Raw genomic sequence first — 23,370 nt, forward strand, 5'->3', positions numbered from 1 at the left:
GAGAGGAACAGCTGATGCCGGAGGAAGCAGGCACGACAAAGAGAGAGAGAGATAGAGAGAGAGAGAGAGAGAGAGAGAGAGAGAGAGAGAGAGAGAGAGAGAGAGAAGTTATTCCTCAGCTAGTTTTCTCTTTCTACATTCTATTCAACCTAGCACAAGCCATGGGTGGTGCTGCCAACATTTAGTGTGGCTCTTCCTACCTCAATCAACACAGTCTAGATACTCCCTTCCAGGCATGTACAGAATTTGTCTCCAAGGTGATTCTAGATCCAGAGAAGTTGAGGATAAATAGTCATCACACTCAGTGTTAAATGGAACATATAGAGAAAAGTAAAACACAGCCACATTTAGATCTACAGTTTGATTGAGAGGCAGTATGGAGTATAAAGAGGGACAGTGGCTTATGAAATTTGGGGTTCAGAAAAAAGTGGGAACAGACTCAGAGGATAAACCTAGTTATGCAAATAATCTGATCTGGTCCTGGCTTGTTTTCTTAGCCCATTAAATATAAATAAGTAATTGTAAGAAATTATAGTCTTTAATTGGCTTTGATGTCATGAAATTTTACAATATGTAACTCAAGGTTTGAGTCAGCAGTTCAGTGGTGTCAAAGAGGTAATTCTGGGTGTCTGATTTAATTAGGCTTTCTCTCATGGTACAAGATGGTTGTGCCTCTAGACATCATGGCCTTCATTCAGCTGGTGAAACAGAGTAAATATGTCAGAATTCTCTTAGTATTCCATGAAAGTCAACTCTGCTTCTTCTGCCAGAGTCATCCATGTTCCTCTTGTCTCTCATTGGCTAGAACTTGCTACATGTCCCTATCTAGACAAATCACGAGGAAAAGGAACAACAACTTCATCCCAAAGTTTGGTCCCCAGGATAATCCTGAGAAACTTAACAAAATATAGATAGATATCCTTATCCCAAGAATCTCTTCTTTGGTAGCTGTGGCTTAATTATATTAATTTATATTATATTTCCTGGTAATATTCTTTTTATCAAAACTTGATAAATGAAGAGAAGTTAGGCTGAAATCCTAGATTTTTGTGCATACTGCTACTAATAACTAATCTTTTTTATTGGTTTGAAAAATGTTGCCCCAAGACCTCTAGAAATTACTTAATGAAGAGTTTCTTGTGTGTAGCCATGCTAATATGGTAATGGCTTTAATTGAAATGTGAAATAGCCTAAATTCTGCAAATAATAGCTGATCATATTGATCCCACACTATCTACTGTCCCTGTGCTCTTCCAGTTTTGTGAGGCAAACTCTTTTAGAGAAAAAGAGCTAAGTACAGAGAAGGTGGTACTTAAAACTAGAAAACAAGAACAAGCCATGTAAATACTCAACACTCAAATAGTCAAGGTGATCATCCTCCACTTTTGAAGGCAGATATCTTATTGTATGTTATCCAACCTTATTCAATGGAGTGTGACATTTCCTTAGTTTAGCTGGTAGAAGCAAGCATAATTTCTCTCTTTGTCCAGCAGCAAAGACTACCACCTTTTATCTAATCTAGGGATCTTCCCTAAGGTTGGGGTGTTTCCTCAAGTTCCTTTATTAGTATTCCACTGAATATTTGAGTTGTGTTCTCTGTTTAGGACTTCAGAGTTGTATTTCTCTTCCCATCTCTCTCCCAGCAAGCTCTACTTGCCCTGCCTTCCCAGTCTCTCTACTTGATATTCTTAGATCCGGTTTTACATTCTTGCCCTCCTGAAATGAGCAGCTATAGCATCTGTGCATCGTACTTAGTGTTACAGCACTCATACTTGAAAATCACTTCTCATATATAATAGTTTTATTTGTTCTTTCCTTCAGCTGAGCTGATGTACACACATTTTGTTACTCTACCTCGGTTGATGAAATTTCATTGTTCATCTGAGTATTCTAATTGTGTAAGTCCTTAATTTTTTTTTTCAAGTTCTGCCTGATAAATGTGACTTCTAGGTAGGAGTGTATTTGGTTTCTTTTATCTATTTCTCTTGGTTAAATCCAATTTTCCTTTATCTTTCTTTCTTTAGTAATTTATTATTATGCATTGAAATTGTGTCAGCCATTTATATAAGTAGAAATTTCATCTGAAGGGTTTATTTTCATTAAAACAGGCAATTAATTTTCCAGAGTCAAAACTCTAAATTCTGCTTCCTCTTTCAACTCTTTTACCAGGAAAACCAGTAACAATGTGTTGAGTCTCCTTTAGGTTAGCAATGAACCTTCACCATGGGAGGTGACAAAATGAAATGTGCTGGAGACTATGGGATATGGCTATTAGTGTGAAATGTGGATTCAAACAGAGCTTGATTTAGTCCACATTCTAGTGCCATTCAGATATTGTGCCACTGCAATGCAATCACACATTTAAGTGTCCAACTTCAAATTATCCAGGAAACATTCTGAAGTTCAAATAAAGTAATAAACAGAAAGTACTTGTCAGGAAACCTTAAACATTCTGAATTATTAATAAGCTCAGACTTTCCTCCCTTTGATATAAAAACAATTTCAAGAAATACAACATATCATAAAACGGAATTGATATTGGGGCTAAATGGAGTAATAGAGTTGTTAGAAATTATAGAATTCAGAGATGAGAAAAGATTCCTTCAATTAAAACTGGTGCTTGGCTTTTAAGTTAGGCACAATTATGTGCAGGAAATTAAATTGGTTGTAAAATTTATGTACTTAAATCAACACTCCACGGAGTAGTTTTATAGTAAAAACCTTTGATCACTACAGATAAATAGTAGTAGAATTCAGATCACTTATTCTTTGAGCAGGTGAGTTTGTATAAGGAAGATCTTTGTCATTACTAGAACACTGTGACACAAGAAGAAACACAAATCAGAATTTTAGCAAAATTTCAGTTTATGAGACCTTCAGTGTCCACAGTGGTAATACCCGTTATGTCGTCTATACAGTAGGAATGAACAGCTCCTTATGTCACTCAAGGTTCATCAGCAAGTGGTTGCCTTGTTTGACTGGAAGGACCTTCATGGAGATCTAGTGTCCAGTAGAACAGTGGATGAAAAATGTTGTTCAATTAAATCTTTGCTTTTTATACAAATGAAAGAACTAGTGTATTAACTTGGAATGTATGACTGACCTAAGCTGACTCAGATCTCTGATTAGCTGCTATTGTTTGAGTTAAATATCTCTGGGATATGGGTTTTGAGAATAGTGTGCTATCAATATGGATTAGAGAAGGTAGTCACTGAAAAGTCAGCCTCCAGCTATGACTACACTTATCCAGGTCTGAGAGAAGAAGAGCCCAGAGTGTGATGTTGGCAGTGGATCTGGAGAAAGTGAGTTAGTAGAAGGCAACATCTGACACCATTGAAAAAAATGAATTTCCTGTGGCCTTCCTCCCCTCTCTCTTTTTCACTTCTTCCTTTCCTTCAGCAGATGTCCATTACTGCCCTCTAGGTTCTAGGATCCGTTCTATCCTCAAGTGACATCAAGGTCTGTGCATGCTAGTCAGGGAATAAAGAAAAAGCAAACAAGAACACGTGCAACATATAAAGTTTGCTAGATGAGCATAGGCATAAAAGACAAAACACATGCATTTGAGCAAGGGAAAGTAGGTGGAGCTAGATAGGGGAAGTTGGAAGTTTATATATGGTAGCAACAGAAAGTTCCATTGAGACTTTGAGTTGATCATTTGAGTCAAGGGCCAAAAATTGTTGAAAGGCAGTTTCAAATATATTAGAAGAGGATTTCAAATGCAGTAGATAGGTTAGACAAAGATTTTTAAACAGTTAGTTATAAGGGCTTGGATCTTTATTTGATTTGATAATGGGAGCTAAGAGAAAAGTTCTCACAAAGAAAATGAATTTACTGAAAGTGTGAAGGTGGTATGTGTGTGTGTGTGTGTGTGTGTGTGTGTGTACATTTGCACGTGTGCCTGTGTGATTTTGAAGTAAAATATCACAGAACACTTCCATTTTATACAAATAATTGAGACCTAGAAAGCAGTATGCCTTAATATGAACAGTATTACTCTCTTTTTTGCTTTCATTCACCTTTTTTATTGATTAATTATTTTATTTGCATCCCAAATGCTTTCCCCTCCAGATCTCCCCTCATAAAGTTCTGCCTCCCTCCACCTCCTCTTTGCCTCTAAGAGGGGGTCTGCCCTGGATATCCCCCTACCCTCTATGTAGCAGATGGCTACCTTGTCTGGCTTCAATAGGATAGCGTGCACCTAATCCTGTAGAGACATGATTATTACCCTCTTTATAAGTGCCTGCTCAGCTTTGTGAAGTAGAGCTAAGGAAATAGAAGCTCAAAAAAAGATATATATTTTGGTCAGAATATGGCAGCCAGGAAGTAAGTGTACCAGACCTCCTACTCAAGTGTATCTGACCATGCAGCTTTTCTGGTTTGACCTTTATTCCACTGACTCTCAGCATAAACTGTCTCCTCCTGGGGCTGGTTGTATATGTGTTGAGAGCTTTTCTTGCTTTCCTTTAGAGAGTAAGTCTGCATGAGTTCTAACATGAAAACTTTACCATTTTGATATAGCAATGACTATATTAAAAGAGTTGAGAAAGGCTGGGTAGAGCAGGGGTATAGTCCCATTCTGTGTAGTGGGTCAATTATCACATGGGCGTGCTTTGCTTGCTTTGATTTGTTTAGAGACAGGATCTTTCAATGTAGTCCTGGAAATTGCTATGTAGTCCCACTGGCCTCAAATGCACATAGATTTGCTTGCCTCAGTCTCCCAAGTCTGGGATCAAAGGCATGCACCAATGCAAAAGGCTTCTCACTCTTCTAAATATCACACCACAGTTTGAAGTCTATAGAAAAAAATCTTGCTCCATGTAGCAATGCTGGAAGTCAAGAGACAAAAGTTCCCCCATTTTCAATATATGGCCCCTAAGGTTTCCAAAGAGTGACCCTGAATGAACAGGTGAATATATGCATTAAGGATACCACGAGACATGTTTATAGGCTGTCTTGGAATTTTATCAGGCGGGTAATTTACCTACTTACAAATAAAGTAGTCAAGACAAACCACAGGAACCCAGAAAAGTAGCTGGGACAGTTTGTCTCTGTTGAGGGGTCTCTGAGGTCTGTGTTCAGTGCCAGTCCTGGCAGATTCACTGGGTTTTAGTTTGCTGTGCTTGCAGCAATTTGATGTTGCAGACTTTACTTTCCTAAATTTACATAGCATTGGTGAGAGGATTCATGTCTTAGATTCTATTGAGTATAGATTCAATATTTTATAATTTTATTGTCTCAAGATAAAAAAAAAAGAAGAAATACACTTAAGATCCAGAAAACACTTTTTATTCCCAGCAATTTTCCTGACTCCAAGTTGATACTTTTAACTTTTCTTCTTTGAATTTCTAATATAATTACCATTCTATCTTCAATTCCTTCATTTAACACCCCTTCCTTACTATCTCTCGGATTCATGGTGTTTGTTGTTATATATGCATGGGTTAATAAATATATAAATACAGCCCACCGAATCTGCATAATGTTCTTCGGTGTATGTCTCCAGGGATGAGGATGGTATGTATTAGACAATGAATTAGTCGGGTCTTCCCTGGGGAAGACTCTTCCCTGCTCTAAGCATTCCTTTGTTGCCTGTAGTTTGGGGCCCAGGGTTCTTTCTTTTAATTTGGAGAATCCACTTTTCTTGTCTACTACATTTTAACAGTGATCTCATCCTAGAATTTTAATGACAGTGTTGAATAAAATCATACATTTTGATTTGATTGAGCAGTTTGAAGTTCTACTTTATTATTTTCATACTACAAATCAGAAAACACGGTTCTGTAAGATTTAAGTAATAAAGTAATATGTTGGTAAGCAAGAATTATAAGTCATATGTCTCTAAAGTTATAGCTATAGCTGTGTGTGTGTGTTTTAGTATTCTAGTTTTCTCTACCTGGCTTTATTCCTACAAACCAGAAACCCTTACTTCTCTCTTTTTTTTTAAATTTTTTTATTAGATATTTTCTTCATTTACATTTCAAATGCTATCCCAAAAGTCCCTATACCCTCCACCTGCCCTGCTCCTCCAACCACCCACTACCATTTCTTGGCCCTGGCATTCCCCTGTACTGGGGCATATAAAGTTTGCAAGACCAAGGGGCCTCTCTTCCCAGTGATGGCTGACTAGGCCATCTTCTCTACATATGCAGCTGGAGACACGAGCTCTGGGGGTACTGGTTAGTTCATATTGTTGTTCCACCTATAGGGTTGCAGACCCCTTTAGCTCCTTGAGTACTTTCTCTAGCTCCCCCATTGGGGGCCCTGTGTTCCACCCAATAGATGATTGTGAGCATCCACTTCTGTATTTGCCAGGCACTGGCATCGCCTCACAAGAGAGAGTTATGTCAGGGTCAAGCAGAGATAGTGTTATGCTTAACACCTAGTAATCTTATGTTGAGTAGAAAGTAACAAGTTTTCCACCACTCAGTCTCATGCTGCAAACTCTTAGAGTAGTCATGATGCACTAGCACAGTGCCTCTCAACCTTCCTGATGCTGTGGCCCTTGAATACAGCTCCTCATGTGGTGACCTCCAACCATAAAATTATTTTGTTGCTACTTCAAAACTGTAATTTGCTAATGTTATGAACTGTAATATAAATATCTGATATGTAATCCTCAAAGAGGTCGGGACTCACAAGTTCAGAGCTGCTCTTTTTTTTTTTTTTTTTTTGTTTTTTTATTTTTTTTTTTTTTTTTTTTTTTTTTTTTGAGACAGGGTTTCTCTGTATAGCCCTGGCTGTCCTGGAACTCACTTTGTAGACCAGGCTGGCCTCGAACTCAGAAATCCGCCTGCCTCTGCCTCCCAAGTGCTGGGATTAAAGGCTTGTGCCACCATGCCCTTAGCATACTGAGCTACAACTATACCATGAGCTTCCCACAACTAGTATGAAATATAAACTTGTCCTTTTAATAAAAGACTTTAAGGATCAAAACTACAGTCAGTGATAGAGTCCACAAGACCCTGAGTTAAGTCTCCAATAGAAGAAGGGGAAACAGAAGAAGAAGGAGGACAAGGAGGTGGAGGAGGAGAAGGAGGGGAAGGAGGAGAAGAGGAAGAAGGGAAGAAAGAATGAAGACAGAAAACACTCTTGAGAAACTTTGACTAAAATCATTTTCCTCCACAACTGTTTCAGATTAACAGAGTATGACTTCATAAGAATCACATACTTCCAAAAGGCTTTCAATAGAAGTGTACCCTATTATATATCCACCCAAATATTTAACATATCACTTAGAACAAAAGAAAATCCTTGAACAATCATATACTTTTGATGTCAATAAATGTCTTAATAAGGAAGGAATGTTCACTGAGACTATTTATAGCTCTTTTTGTTTCCTACTTTATTTCTTTTAAACCACTAAAGATTAGAATTGGACACAAGGTATTAATCAGAAACTAAATGGTATTTGTCAGCATTAAATAATATATGATCCTTAAACTAGCCCCATTGTACTCAGTTTTAAGACTTGGCCTCATGTCTGTTAATTCACAAACAGTAGCAATAGTGTAGTATTCCCAATCTATATGGTGGCACCTGCTCAATCATTTAAGTCATGATACTGTTATCAGTTTCATTTACTTGCTTATGCATTTGTAGATTAAGTACTTCCCAATTGTTTATCATTTACTTGCTATGAATGAATGTAAGCCTAAATGAAATTCTCCTTATCCCTATTCTTGGGACATTGGTATCTGAATGAAGAACGCAAAGGGAAATGTTTGTTAGAATATGATATAGTATACTGTATATGGTCCAAAGACCCTGAGCCACCGGGGGAAGGAGGAGCTAAAGAAGGTGATACTGGTTGAACACTGAAGAAATCCTGGCCATAGTTATTCTTTCTTAGCTGTGAACTTTGAGATTTTACCAATCATTCAACTCTGAATCTTCCACAATACTAAAATAATTTTTACAGATTTCCTCTCATAACATTCAGAGAATTGAAAAGTGCATTGTCTTTGCATAAACCATCTTATTCTGAGGTCATTGATATGATGATGATACTGTGACTGACGCAGACTCAGACACAGCTAGATTTTTTACCAAGGCTCAGCAAAGGACCCTGGACAATAATGTTAGTTTGTGTAGCTCCCATGGCTATAAATACCATGAGTTCTGGCCTCAAATATTCCGCAGCATCAGTTGGGTTTTTGTAACCCCTTTCTCGCCTTTTCAGATGTATATGTGATTAAACTGAGATTTAAAGACAATCCTGGGTCCTGCTAGTGGAAACAAAGTGTCTGTTTCCTTTAGGATGACTGACATGCTGACAGCCAGCTATTCTTACTGTAATTCATAAGAAGTCCTTCAGCAAGAAAGTTAGGTTTCGCAGTAAGCACATGGGGACCCCATTCCCACAGCATCTGTCTTGTTTGTTTGCCAGCAGCAAAGTGCTGACTGGGAAAAACAAATCTCCAGAGACAAAGGCAGTAGTGGCTCAGCTTGGGAGGATCTATCATTTGTAATTTGTAAAGACCCAGCATGGCTGAAACCCCTCAGAGAGACTTTTATATTTAGACCTGTGGTGGCTGCATTGAGCAATGCTGTTATTGCTCAGAAGTGATAACCGGCATTGTAAAAGCATGATACCCATGTGTGCTCCAGACTTGCAGCAATGGTGCAGATAGAATGGGTTTCTGGCTTCAGTGCGTCTTTTGCTGAGACTATAACGATGCAGCCTTACTATCCTGAATCTGTGCATGATCTATAGTTACTCTTTTTAGACTCAAAGCATCTGCTGTGGGAAGTGAGCTGCAGGGTAAGGAGGTTGTCATTGTCTTTCTCATTTCCAGAGGAAGCCAGAGGTTCTCCAGGGTTCTGGGGGAAGGGGGGGGGTTTGCAGAATTTAGCTGAGCATCCCCCCTGCTGTCAGAGTCCATGTTTGTTTTGGCCTACCTTCTGGCACATTGATGAAACACTCTACCTGGAAGCCACTTGGGGAGGAACAAGATCCACGTTGCTTATACTTTCCGGTAATGGTCTACCATTGAGAAGAGTCGGGCATGAATCAGAAGCAAAAATCAATAGAATAAAGCTCTTTGGTAGCACACTTGATGGCTCATTCTCAGGATTCCTTTAGGTATCTTTCTTATACAGCCTAGGACTGCATGCCCAGCGATGATACTGCCTGTACTAATTAGTAATCAAGATAGTCCCAAGGTGATTTAGGCAGTCTCTGAATTGAGACCCTCTTCTCTGGTGACTGACTCTAGAGTGAATCAAGTTGACAGTTAATGCCTACTAGGTCACTTGTATCCATAGACAACTTGACTCTTCTCAGGCTTTAAAAACCTAAGACTAACATCATTTTATTTTAGAAATCAACAAAGTATTTGCACATAGTTTATCCTGAGTCTAAAATTTCCCATTGAATTTAAAGTGGAAGTGAATCACCACCACCACCACCACCATCCTCATCCTCATGATTAAAACAGGGTCTTACTATGTTGCCTTGGCTGTCCTGAAACTCACTGTGGAGATCAAACTGGCCTTAGACATACATATTCCCCTGAATTTGAGAGCTGGGATTAAAGGCCTGTGTTACCACACTGGGATTTGTGCTGTTATTTATAAACTCAGATTATTTATCCTCTAAACTTGAAAGTGAAAGGGAAGGAAATTTAAACAAGGGTTTTCATGGGCAGGGCAAGACAAATGATTGTTTTGCTGTTTGAGACACCTTAGCTTTCTATCCTCACTTTCCCTACACACTTACTTCCACAAGGCAGCCGTAACTCAGAGATCATGGCCACTTTTCTAAGATATTTGTAAATGTCAGAGGTAGAACTTCTTGCTACTCTGATGGAAAGGTTTGTCTTTCACTGTAACATGAGGAAGTCATTTCTGCAAAATCAATCTTCTGGTTACACCTTGTACTTCCCACTGCCTTGTATTTAGAAATCATTGAGTTAGCAGTCGCCTGAAGAGAGCCTTTCCCCTGTGTGAACTCAGAGTCTATCCTATCTCGCTTCATTTTTGATTTTTATGTTTGGAATGTTAGTCTGTCTCACAGCTTCCATGTATAAAATTTGGGAAGTGACAATCAAGATTAAGCGTTAAGAACTCATTTCAAGGGATTTATAGGAATCCACATGCAATCTAACTGCAGTGTCTGAAGATGCCACAGAAGTATTAGGCTCTGGCATGTAGGTGCCTATTGGAGCATCATGTAAAAGAATGCATCCTGTTCAAACTCAAATTAGGACCAAGCTGGTTCTGTGGAGCTCTTACATTCAGCTGTTTTCTCTCTCTACTCCGCTGTCAAGAAGTTACGGTGTCATAGTTCAGGCTACATCCTTAGCTCAGTGCACAACTCAGGCTACAAAGAAGTAATGGGCCCATGCTAGCAGACTGGCCCTGAGCTGATATCTTCAACAGACCTCCTTGAAAGAAATCCCAAGGCACATTCATTTATTGTGCTTTATATTTCAGTGTTAATTAAATTTGTGTTCATATATGCCATAGTTCAGATATCTCCAGGAGAAAGAGAAGGGTTTTAGCCAGCACTTGCTAGCTTCCAAGAAATAATTACAAGGAGGAATTGTGTCAGAAGGATCCAGTGCTGGCATGACAATCAGCAAGCAGATTCTTCCCACTGTAGCCCAGGGGCAAGCCTTTGGGCTTAAAATGATGTGCATGATTCAGGTATTTGCTGATTATGAAGAATCAGATCACAGAGAAAATAAGCAAAGCTCAAGAGACTTTCATTCATCAAAAATAAGTGAATAAGGGGGATTTTAAAAAAAATATCTATACTAGTAAATCAGCATGTTATCATCCCCAAATTAGATACCCCAGAGGCACAGATCCATGAGATGTTGAACGTTTCCCAAGAGAAAGCCTTTATCAGTGAAATACATTTGGATAATGTGGTATAAGTTTACATGGTGGTAGTGGTGGTGGTGATGGTGGTAGTGGTGTGTGTGTCCTTTCTCTGTCAAGGGAGTAAGAAAATTCTAGATATTTTATTTATCCCTCTGGGGTCTGCAGGAACAGTATGTTGTTTTTCTACCCTGATCAACACTCAGTATTTAAAGACAATCCTCTGTTGGTTAAATTAACCAATTTTCAAGTTTCTTCATTCTATAATTTGTGTATGTGTGTGTGTATAAAATTATAAATGTACACATACACACACACATATATATATATATGTATATATATATATCAGGATATATATGTATATATATATCATGTATATATATGTATATATATATCTGATATATATATATATATATCAGGAACTTCTAAAAGGTCAGTTAGAACATTCATAATATGGGATTCCCTGAATTCATCTGTTCTTAAATATTTTCAGCAAACACACAATAATATCTAGAATTACTAATTTAGAAGCACTGAGTCTGAGATCAGCTATTTATCCAATAGACTGTGTTGTCAGTTCAGATTTTAGTTATTCAGATGGTCAACCAGAATGTGCAATTATAATTGGCTCCAGGACTATAGGTGTTTATTCATAATTTATGAAAAAAGGTACTGGTGAGTGAAGCTTTCAACACATTTTGGATTCTGGATTGCTACATTTAGATATCTCTGTGACTTTAATTTTAGATGATATATCAGCTGTAATTGATATGTTGACATATGTTGACACGAGCATGTTTGAGGTATTTATTGAAAGGTTAGTGTAAAAGACACTAATGTCCCGGTGGACTTGTGTTTTTCTCTGAGGCAGATATTGATGAATGTGCAGAGGGATTCGTTGAGTGCCACAACCACTCCCGCTGCGTTAACCTTCCAGGGTGGTACCACTGTGAGTGCAGAAGTGGTTTCCATGACGATGGGACCTATTCACTGTCCGGGGAGTCCTGCATTGGTAAGCAGCTCTCAGAAACACCCTGCACCTGGGGTTGAATTGCTTTGCAACTCCATGTGACCACTCACTGGCTAAATTAATCTGTTTTCCAATGTTCTTCCCCTACAATTTAGATACTAGGCCAAAGATTTTAGAGGGTGGCATGGTGAGAATTTTATACCAAAGTAGAGTATTCAGAGGAACAGAGTCTGGCTCCATGTGCTAAGGGTGGTTGGTTCTTTCTCTGTAAAAGCATGGCAAAAAGATGAAGTTTTCGGCAGTTGGAGAAGCAGCTAACAAGTGAAAATAGTTCTCGATTTAGAATTAGAAAGTGTAGCCTCAATTCAAACTCTTAGACATGTCTACTGTCTGATCCCTCATCTGGGTATGTATAAAAGGAATAATACTACATGTGTCTTTTCAGGACAAGACGGGACGTCTATTTGAAACTGTGAATTTTGAACTGATGCATGCATTCAATATGTTTTGTGTTAACCTTTTGTCTGTTGTTGCTCTTTGTGAGCAACTTTCTAACTTTCTCATGGCTCCCAAGCTTTTAGGGTGCAGTGTCCCTGACCACTTTATTGCTTTAACTCCTCTGTGTGCTAGCCTGTTTGCTCTCCTTACAGACTTTGAGCATGACAGTGATTTTTGTGATATGTGTCTTTCCTGTCCTCTCTGGCACTTGGCATAGTTGCCTCATCAAATCTTCTATAGACAGACACAGTTTGACTGTTATCAAATACTGTGTATTTGATCTTCCCCAAGCACTTTGTTATATTATATATTTGTATCTTAAGTACTCTTTAGCACATATACAAATATATTTCTAATAGTCTCTGGTCTAAAAATATACATGTTCTTAGGAGACAGAGACCTTGTTTCTCTTTCAATAGCATACCTGCTGCCTCTAGAAAAAATGCTGTATTCAGTACAGTTATGTCAAATGACTGAAAGAACAGACATTCAAAATATATGAGGTCATGTGTATTTTCCATTTGACTTGACATAGCAAAGTCTATAGATTGTTCTGCAAGGCAAAAGATGTTAGATTCTGCAAAACCACATAAGACATTTCTGAAAAGAAATTCAATGAGAGCCCCCATTGCACCCACCCTTCATCACACCTTCTGGGGATATATCTGTGAACAAGTAGAGATGTCTATTCTTAAGGGATTTATAAACTGAAAACTTGGAATCATAATAACAGAGCTTAGTGGCAGTGAAAATTATCACACCTAAATAAGGCCTAAATAGCACAATCCACCAATGCTTACATTTAAAAGAGTAGGCTATTTCTAAAGCAACATTTAAAATAAAAAAGGTGGCTTAGCAAAATTGACTTGGCTATGCTTTTCCTTCCAGACAATGGTAGAAGAACAAGCATTAGAATCTAAAAATGTGGCCATTTAAGGCTTTTAAAATAGTCTCATCATTCTATACCATTTTTGTCAGATGGTGATAATAACACCTGCTATATTCACTTCATCAGAAACTCCACGGTGTTGATACAATAAAGAATAGCACTCTCACAAGATGTATTTTTATCTATAAAAATATTCAAGATTTGCCTCTTTATCTCAAAGTAGATCATGTGATCCAAGAAGTGGAAATACCGGGCAAAACAGAGGTAGAGTCATCACACACAAGAGACTCCTTGGTAGTAATTGTTCTATGTTTTGTTATTTGTACAATGCTGCCAAGAGACTGGGACACATAAATACCTTGTGCTGAGTATTATCAGAAGTTTCCAGTGGCCTCGTATGGTACTCAGTCTTGATGCATTATTAGGAGTCTGCGATTTCAGTGCCAATGTTGAAGTTGTAAGCAGCTGTGTGTGTGTGTGTGTGTGTGTGTGTGTGTGTGTGTGTGTACCTGTACATGTGTGTGTAAACTCATGTGCATTTGTGCATGATGTGCAAGTATAGAGATGTGGGTGTGTGCATGTGTATGTGCAGGTGTGGAGATGTGCATGTGTATGTTCATGGTGGAAATGTGGATTTATGCATGAGGATGTGCAGGTGTGTGCACGTGTAGGTGCAGGTGTGCAGAGGAAAGACATTAATGTCTGCCTTTCTTCTTGCTCAGTTTCATCTTATTATTAGGACAGGATTGTCCACTGAACCCAGTGCATTGCATTTCTCTAGTTGGCCAATGGGCTTCAAGGATCCTTCTATCTCTGCCTCGACCTGGCATTAGGTTATGGCTATGTGTCACTATGATGAATTTTACATATGTGCTAGGGGTCTGAACTCAGAGTCTCATGTTTGCAGGGCAGACATTGTATTGCTGAAACATTTCCTCAGTCTTCAGCAGATTTCTATGCATGCACGGTGGTCTGCGTTATCAAGAAATAAGGTGAAATACCTCATACGTACTGATAGCATACAGAAAGGATAAATTGTACTTTAGATATTTTAAAAGATCAGCTGCACGTCCCCATCCATGTCATTCTGTCACCCTGTTCTCAGTCCTGTATACCTTCATTTTCCTTTGATACTTTTCGTGCTTTGTACAGATACTTCAGCCTGTGCAAGCCCTTATTCCATTATTCCTCAGACACCAATCTTTGCTTATATATTTCTCTCTTATTTTCTTGAACTCCAGTTTCTACTGACGAATGTCCCAATCAAATCTTACTCCTCAAACCTGAAATTTCTAAATTCAGTTTACAGGAGATCTCAGGTAGATTTAAATATTCTTATAATCTAACAGGATAATCTAGAGAATTACTTTCAGTTGGTCTTCTGTGGGACCTGGACTACTGTGATCTTAGAAATGTCTCCAACTGTCTAGATAAAAGTGCTCATTTATCACAGAAAGCCATCAGTACAGATTTTCTCCACTAACGAGAATAGTTTTTTTTAAAAAGGTGTTCCATCTATGTGGACCCACACCTATTTATTTATAACAGAATTTTCTATGTAAGTCTTGTGTTATTAGTTTTTCATCTCTACACTATTTTTGGTTATGTTCTATATATCTGTAATAAGTTAAATCGTTTTGTGAAGTCTTATAGTAAATAATAAAAATAATTTCAACATCAAAAAAAATCATTTTCTTGAGGTACATTGGAAGGAGGCCCAGATATTCTCCCAATGCTGGGCAGCTGTCATCCTCCTGTCACAACCTTCTTCACAGGACACAGTAGAGGGAAGCAAGCACCCCACTGTGCTCTGCTCTCTGGTCACAATAAACAGTACAACATGAGCAGCTGCCACTGTATAATGAAGAGCAAAGTGACTTCTTTTATTATTTTAAGTCATTAAAATAGTGTTTTTACACAATGAAGTATTAGTTGTGTATTGTTAACTTTTATCACGATATGGAGTAACAATAGGTAACCAAACAACTTGGTAAGGTTCTAATGGAATTTCTTATTAAATATCCTTGTTAGCACCCTTGTCAGTTGTCTCAGAGGTGGTGTTAACATTTCCATGTGTGTTAGATGTTACAAATATTTTCAGATGGACCAAGAAACCAAGTAGGTAAAGTAGATTTGTGATGGTTCAACAATTCCAGGACCCAGATACAGAGGTTAAAAACATGTTCTCCACTTCTTTTTGGCTAACTGGGCATCCTCAAAAGATCTCTTAGCAGAGTTGGCTGCATCTGGTGAGTTAGATAAGAATGAGTTCTACACAGGCCATGCTGGAAGCTTGATATTGTCTCACAAGTTCAGACACAGGTGTATAAACCTGGACCTGTTCATCATGACAAGTAGACAGAATGTGTTGTGGAGACTTCTGGAAACACAGATGCTTGTCTTCATTTCAGTGATAAACAATTTACACATAACATTGGTACAGAGTCTGTCATACCCAAGGCTGATCAGTCATCTGGATAAAGGGGCTAATGGTGCAAGCCTGTATGTTGTTGAACTAAAATCAGGTATTTGGTGGAATTCTAATAGGATCTCAAAATACCTGTCAGGCCTATCCTGTCAGATACTGTGTTATTCAGCCTTATGTTGCTGCAACAGACATACAAAAGGAAGACTATTTCTAGAGGTTTTGATCCATTGTTGGGCCAACTCCATTAGGTCCATAGCAAGGTAGAACATTATGGTGTGGATCATGTGATAGAGAAAACTGCTCATCTCATGGTGTCCAGGAACCAAATAAAAAAGAGAGGGGTGATAAAAAAAAATGGTAGAAGCAATGTATATCCTTCAATGGTCTATGTCCCTCGCCCAGAATTCCTGTACTGACCTACTGGGGTCAGAATCCAGAAATAATATTATCCACTCATGAGGCCAGATAACTGATGATCCAGTCACCTTTTAAAGCCATACCCATAAACCTGTTGCATTGTGGTCCAAGCCTTCAACACATGGGCTTTAGGAGTCTTTTAAGACTCAAACTATGTCACCATCCCTGATACTGTTTAGTAGAGATATGGTGCTGGTTTCCATGTTGAAACCTCTTCCTAATAGTCTCAGTAATTAGCAATGACCAGAAAGCAGTACAAAGGATCTGGGGAGGCTGGAGGTCACTTCTTATCAGATGGCAACTACATCGATAAAAGTAGAGGAGCAATTAGGATATTGGTATGCATACACATACATACATGCAGACAAACAAATGCATGCATGCATATATATATACACACATGATTAAATGATATCCATAAGACAGTATTAACTTGTTAGAATGGATGATGCAGAGAATTCATACCTTAGGAATATTAACACTTAGACATTCAAAAATGAACAAACAAGAAAGCAAACAAACAAAAATCACGAATGAAGCAAGCAGTGGCTTTCCTATACAAACCATAGTTCACTGTAAAGTGATGTGGTTTGCATTATAATATATGGAGGCAATTAGGAGAGAAAGGACTCAGTGCAGACCAGAGAACAGTAATACCAGATAGCATGTGCTCAATTAGACTCACAGGGTAAAGTACAAAGATCTATTAATAATACCTAAAATCTATATACTACTTAGCGTTGTAAGATATTTTATCTCCCGACTCATTTATGCTCAGGATAATTCTGTTAGCGAGTGCTTTGCATAATGACCACTTAATGAACAACTAAGTGGACTCTTCCCTATGCGTTATGAATGTCCCGAATTTGTTTTGCCTTAAATCTTGTATTTCCTAGGCAGTTTTTAATTAATTTTATCTTTGTGAATTTCATGCATGAGTTCTGTCTTTACATCATAGCTACCCTTTTGCTCCCCCCTCCAACTTTACATGATTGCACCTAGTACCTCTTAATTAATATCTTGATTATTGATTTTTCCTACACAGACAGATAGACTGACTGACAAAGACTACCGAGTCCATGAATGTTGCTCATATTTTGAGGTGTCTAGAGGTAAACACTTGGAAATGGATAGCCTATCAGGGGATTCATTTATGGAGAAGACTGGGGCTGAGGAGGCCTGAGTGCTTAATTTGCATGGAGAGGAATTTCAGGTGCTTGCTGGGCATGTCCTTATAAAGAGAGAGGGGCAGGTAGCCTGGCCACCAGCCTAGTTGATCCCTTCAAGGGCTGCAGAGGTGGGGATGGTAAGGCTTATGTGTGAGTGGACATGCAGAATAACTGGGCACATTGTAGAATTAATTTCCACATTGGAAATGTCCTGTATAGATGATGGTAGTGATTCCAGACCTGTGAGCAGCGATGCTCACTTTCACTTGAGGTTCTTAAGAATGCAAATTTAAGCCCCTCCATCCCTCTTAATCCCCTGTGATTAAGGTTTTGATGAGACACTATTGGCTAACGATGCTGCCCACTCTTCGAACCGCTGCAATGAGTTTTCATTGAAAAACTGCAGAGGATCCTGGAATACTCAGTAAGTGTGCCTGTACATCTGTGTTTACATCTTACAGAGGACATTAGCTGAGATTTTCCCCTGGGATCTCAGAAAGATGCTGTCCCTCTGCAGTGTTACAAGCACTGTGAAAAATGCCAGGTCCCAGCATCAGCATTTCAGCTGCCATTCTGATTCAACTCCTTGGTATCTTCTGACTGGAGATCTGTAACGTTTCTCCATGGAGAATCATCTGCCTTCTGTTCTCAGTTCCTAAATAATCCTTAGTGTCAAATTCTAGGCAGTTGTCAGCTCCTTGCCTCTCGAGGCTCAGTATGAGCAATCGTTTCATTATCAAAGCTCCAGGCTTAAATACATCGGAGGCCAGGATCATGTCTAAGCAGCCATTCAGACACCAGCATCTACAACTTCTTTGGGATGAATATTGAATTGTTTGTTTATTCTGAGGTTGCTCCTGCTTTCTGTGAAAACTTTACGTGTGGCTTTATGAGCACTGAATCTTAAACTGTGCTACTCAGATCAAACAGAGCAGTACTGGCAAAAAAAAAAAAAAAAAAAAAAAAAAAAAAAAAAAAATCACCATTCACCATTCAGTTTTCCTGAAGTCTGAGTGGCAGGAAAAGGAAGTAGGTAGAGAATGGAGGAAGTCACTGTGGGCTAGTCAGGTGCATAACGTTTTGAAAAGAGCGGTGTTGGAGCAAGTGGAGGAATCCTGGTGTTTTCCTTGGAGAGTGAGAAAGAAGTGCATAACGTTTTGAAAAGAGCAGTGTTGGAATCCTGGTGTTTTCCTTGGAGAGTGAGAAAGAAGAGCAGGGAAAGTGTATGTCAAAGGAAACAATGTATCCAGGAAAACCACAATAGCGGCCTGAGTGGAGACATCATAAAGGGAGTTAATTGTGTTTGGGGGAGGGTAACACCATAAACCTAATGAAGCACCTGATGTATGGGTGTGAGGGTGGAAAGGGAGAGCGGAGGTTGTGAAGCTGTAGACAGTATCGTGATGGGGGAGTTCAGAGTGTTGAAACCTTCCTTGTAATATGTTTCTCCTAATGTTTAAATTTTATGGTGTGTGAAAATGATTTTTTTTTTGGTAGAAGTAACTATTTTTTAATGTAGCATGTAGCTATCTATACAAGTCAAAAGCACTTACCATGGGATGGCATCCCTGTGGGATAGTTAATTTTGGTTGGTAATTGGCTGAATGAAGATGTTTCCTGGGGTGTATGTCCAGGAGTGGCATAGCTGGGTCTTGAGGTAGAACTATTCCTAGTTTCTGAGAAACCACCAATTGATTCCCAAAGTGGTTGTATAAGTCTACACTACCAGCAGCAATGAAGAGGTGTTCACTTTCCTCCACATCCTCCCCAGCAAGTGCTGTCTCTAGAGTTTTTTATCTCCATTCTAATGGGTGTGAGATGGAATCTTAGAGATGTTTTGATTTGCATTTCCCTGATGACTAAGGACTTTAAACATTTTTTAAAACAGTGATTCTCAGCCATTCATGATTCCTCTGTTGAGAATTCTCTGTTTTGCTCTGTGTTCTATTTTTTTTTAAATTGTGTTATTTGGTTTGCTGGTGTCTAACTTCTTGAGTTATTTCTAAATTTTGGATATTAGCACTCTCTCAGGGGTCCAGATTAATCAAGACTGCTGGTCTTCCTACAGAATCGACCTTCTCCTCAGCTTCTTTCAGCCTTTCCTAATTCAACAACAGGGGTCAATTGCTTCTGTCCATTGGTTGGGTGCAAATAACTGCATCTGACTCTTTCAGCTGCTTGTTGGGTCTTTCAGAGGGCAGTCATGATAGGTCCCTTTTGTGAGTGCTCCATAGCCTCAGTAATAGTGTCAGGCCTTGGGTCCTCCCCTTGAGCTGAATCCCACTTTGGGCCTCTCACTGGATCTTATTTTCCTCAGGTTCCTCTCCATTTCCATCCCTGTAATTCTTCCAGACAGAAACAATTATGTGTCAGAGGTGTGACTGTAGGATGGCAACCCCATCCCTCACTTGATGTCCTGTCTTCCTGCTAGAGGTGGGCTCTATAAGTTCCCTCTCCCTACTGTCAGGCATTTCATCAAAGGCCCTTCCCTGTGAGTCCTGGGAGTCTCTCACCTCCCAGGTTTCTGGTGCATTCTGGGAGGTCCCCCCAACCTCCATTTCCTGAAATTGCCTGTTTACTTTCTTTCTGCTGGCCCTCTGAGCTTCTGTATTTTTCCCTTACCCAATATCAGATCAGGTTCCCCTCTACCCACCACTGACCCCCCTGTCCACATTCCCTCCCAGGTCCCTCCCTCTCGCCCTCCCTTCCCAGTTGTGATTGCTTTCTTCTCTCTCCCAAGTGGGACTGAGGCATCACTTGGGCACTTAAGCTTGTTGAGCTTTTTGAATTCTGTGGACTGTATCATGTGTATTCTATATGAGTTTCTTTTCTTTTTCTTTTTCTTTTTCTTTTTTTTCTTTTTTCTTGCTAATATTCACTTATTAGTGACTGCATACCATGCATGTCCTTTTGGTCTGAGTTACCTCACTCAGGATGATATTTTCTAGTTCCATCCATTTGCCTGCAAAACTCAGGATGTCCTCATTTTTTTTTTTTTAAAGGCATGCGCCACCACCGCCCGGATGCCCTCATTCTTAATAGCTGAGTAGTATCCATTGTGTAAATGAACCTTATTTTCTGTATCCATTCTTCTGTTGTGGGACATCTAGGTTGTTTCTAGCTTCTGGCTATCACAAATAAGGCCATTATGAACATAGTGGAACAGATGCTCCTGTGGCCTAGTAGGGCATCTTTTAGGTATATTCCCAAGAGTGGTACTGCTGGGTCTTCAGGTTGATCTCTTTCCAATTTCCTGAGGAGCTTCCAGATTGATTTCCAGAGTGGTTGTTACAGTTTGCAATCCCACTGGCAATGGAGGAGTGTTCCTCTTTTGCCACATCCTCTCCAACATGTGTTGTCCCCTGAGGTTTTGATCTTAGCCATTCTGACTGATGTAAGGTGGAATCTCAGAGTTGTTTTGATTTACATTTCCCTGATCACTAAGGAGTTTGAACATTTATTTAGGTGTTTCTCAGCCATTCCTCAGTTGTGAATTCTATGTTTAGGTCTATACCCCACTTTTTGGGGGGTTGTTTGGTTTTTTGGTGATTAACTTCTTGAGTTCTTTATATATTTTGGATATTAGCCCTCTATCGGATGTGGGGTTAATGAAGATATTTTTCTCAATCAGTAGGTTGCAGATTTGTCTTATTGACTATGTCCTTTGCCTTACAGAAGCCTTTCAGTTTCATGAGGTCCCATTTATCTTGATCTTAGAGCATGAGCCATTGGAGTTCTGTTTAGAAAATTTACCCCTGTGCCAATGAATTCAAGGCTCTTTCCCACTTTCTCTTCTTTAGGTTCAGTGTATATGGTTTTATGTTGAGGTTTTTGATCCACTTGGACTTGAGCTTTGTACAAGGTGACAAATATGGGTCTATTTTCATTCTTCTACATACAGACAGCCAGTTAGATCAGCACCATTTATTGAAGATGCTTTCTTTTTTCCATTGTATATTTTTGGCATCTTTGTCAAAGATTGAGTGACAGTAAGTGTGCGGTTTTATTTCTGTGTCTTCGATTCTATTCCATTGATCAACATGTCTGTCTCTGTACCAATATCATGCAGTTTTTATCACTATTGTTCTGTAGTAAAACTTGATATCAGGGATGGTGATTCCCAAGCTGTTCTTTTATTGTTAAGAAATGTTTTCGCTATTCTGGGATTTTTGCCTTTGCAGATGAATTTGAGAGTTACTCTTTCCATGTTTTTGAAGAATTGTCTTGGGATTTTGATGGGGATTGAATTGAATCTATAGATTACCTTTGGTAGGATGGCCATTTTTACTATGTTAATTCTGACAATCCATGAGCATGGGAGATCTCTCCATTTTCTGAGATCTTCTTCAATTTCTTTCTTGAAAGGATTTAAGTTATTGTCATACAGGTCAAGGCCCATACCTAAATATAATAAAATCAATTTACTGCAAACCAATAGCCAATATCAAATTAAATGGAGACATACTTAAAGCAATCCCACTGAAATCGGGGACAAGACAAGTATGCCCACTCTTCCCATATCTATTAGTTGAAGTGTTAGCTAGAACAATAAGACATCAAAAAGAGATCCAGGGGATACAAATTGGTAAAGACGAAATAAAGGTATCACTATTTGCAGATAATATGGTAGTATACATAAGCAACCCAAAAAAATCTACCAGAGAACTTCTCCAGCTGATAAACAACTTCAGCAAAGTGGCTGGATATAAAATTAACTCAAATAACTCCTTTATACAAATGATTAACAGGCTGAGAAAGAAATTTGGGGAAAAATTCCCTTCACAATAGCCACAAATAGTATAAAATACCTCGGGGTAACTCAAACCAAACAAGTGAAAGACCTGTACACTAATAATATTTTTATGTCCTTTACCTTCTGTATAAATTACAAGACAATCCTTCTAAGCCACCTTGTACCATTCTGTGTCTAAGACTTTTGATTGACACAGAAAAGAAATGAAATAATCCCTCATCTGGCAGCATGCTTCAAAGAATGATCTATCACATCAGGGATTAGTTTGATTTCAGCCTGGCTGGTTCCCCTGCATGTATTTCCATTAAAGATTACTTTGATGCAGATGTAATACAGACAAGAAAAACATGCCTTCTTTGTCTGACACTTGCTTGCAAATATCCAAGAAGGGACTGGGATTATTTCACTAAACGTTGAATGTGCAAGGAGACTGCTGAACTATCTTGTTTGTTTTTTATTGTTACTGGTTTTCATTTAGGAAACGGTCTTCCTGCATCCCAGTCTGTCCTAATGCAAATAGTAGTCCCCCTGCCTCAGTCTCCCAACTGTTGAGACTATATACATGAGTCATTTTCTTTTTTTTTTAAAAAAAAGATTTATTTATTTTATTTATATGAATACACTGTAGTTGTCTTCAGACACACACCAGACTCCATTACAGATGTTTGTGAGCCACCAAGTAGTTGTTGGGAATTGAACTCAGAATCTCTAGAAGAGCAGTCAGTGCTCTTAACCGCTGAGCCATCTCTCCAGCCCCATCAATCATTTTCAAGCAAACCAAAATCTTGGAAGTTCATTAATTGTCCCAAGCATGGATTCTTTCTTTTATTTACATCTGGATTTTATGTGTTGTTATAAGTCTTCTAATTGACATATAGGCTAAGTTCCACAGAGCTGAAAATAACCATATCATCTTGGAAATAGACAAGACCTTGGTAAGAATATATATAGTTAACTTTATATATAGTTATATATAGTTAACTTTATTTTTCTCTAAAGAAAGCAGTGCACCAAATGGCAAATGTTTCTTCAACACTTGATTCCAGCCAAGAGGCTGAGAAACAATTCCAAGGGTTCCTGTCCATGCGTCTCAACCACAATCAAGTAGAACACTTGTTCATGCACTTCTTAGTAGACAAAGGCTCTCAAGAACATTTTGTGACAGACACACAGATAAGAGGTAGATGGGTCTTAGCAAGCTGAGTGAGTACGGAGAAGAGAAGAAAGAATGTGGAATCATGAAGCACAATGCAGTGTAAATCTGGAATTCAGGAAAGAATATTCTTTGCCCTGAAAAGTGAAACTTTGATAAAACTTCTAGACAGTACAATGACTGTGATGATGAACTTTCTGTGGCTGGGTGCTGGGTGTGTGTTAGGATGTTCATATAACAGAAAACAACTCTCCTTCCACTCATGA

General features: G+C 38.8%; 1 protein-coding gene across 1 annotated transcript in view; it reads left to right on the forward strand.

The window, feature by feature from the left end:
• The window catches only part of Nell1 (neural EGFL like 1), an 807,173-nt gene that overhangs the window by 759,712 nt on the left and 24,091 nt on the right, over positions 1 to 23,370 (forward strand). Inside the window, exon 16 of the mRNA XM_021166735.2 lies at positions 11,699 to 11,839. Within this exon, the coding sequence (XP_021022394.1) occupies positions 11,699 to 11,839 (141 nt within the window). The remainder of the gene's footprint in view (positions 1 to 11,698; positions 11,840 to 23,370) is intronic.

Source organism: Mus caroli, chromosome 7 (assembly GCF_900094665.2).
Source record: "Mus caroli chromosome 7, CAROLI_EIJ_v1.1, whole genome shotgun sequence".
Taxonomy (NCBI): Eukaryota; Metazoa; Chordata; class Mammalia; order Rodentia; family Muridae; genus Mus; species Mus caroli.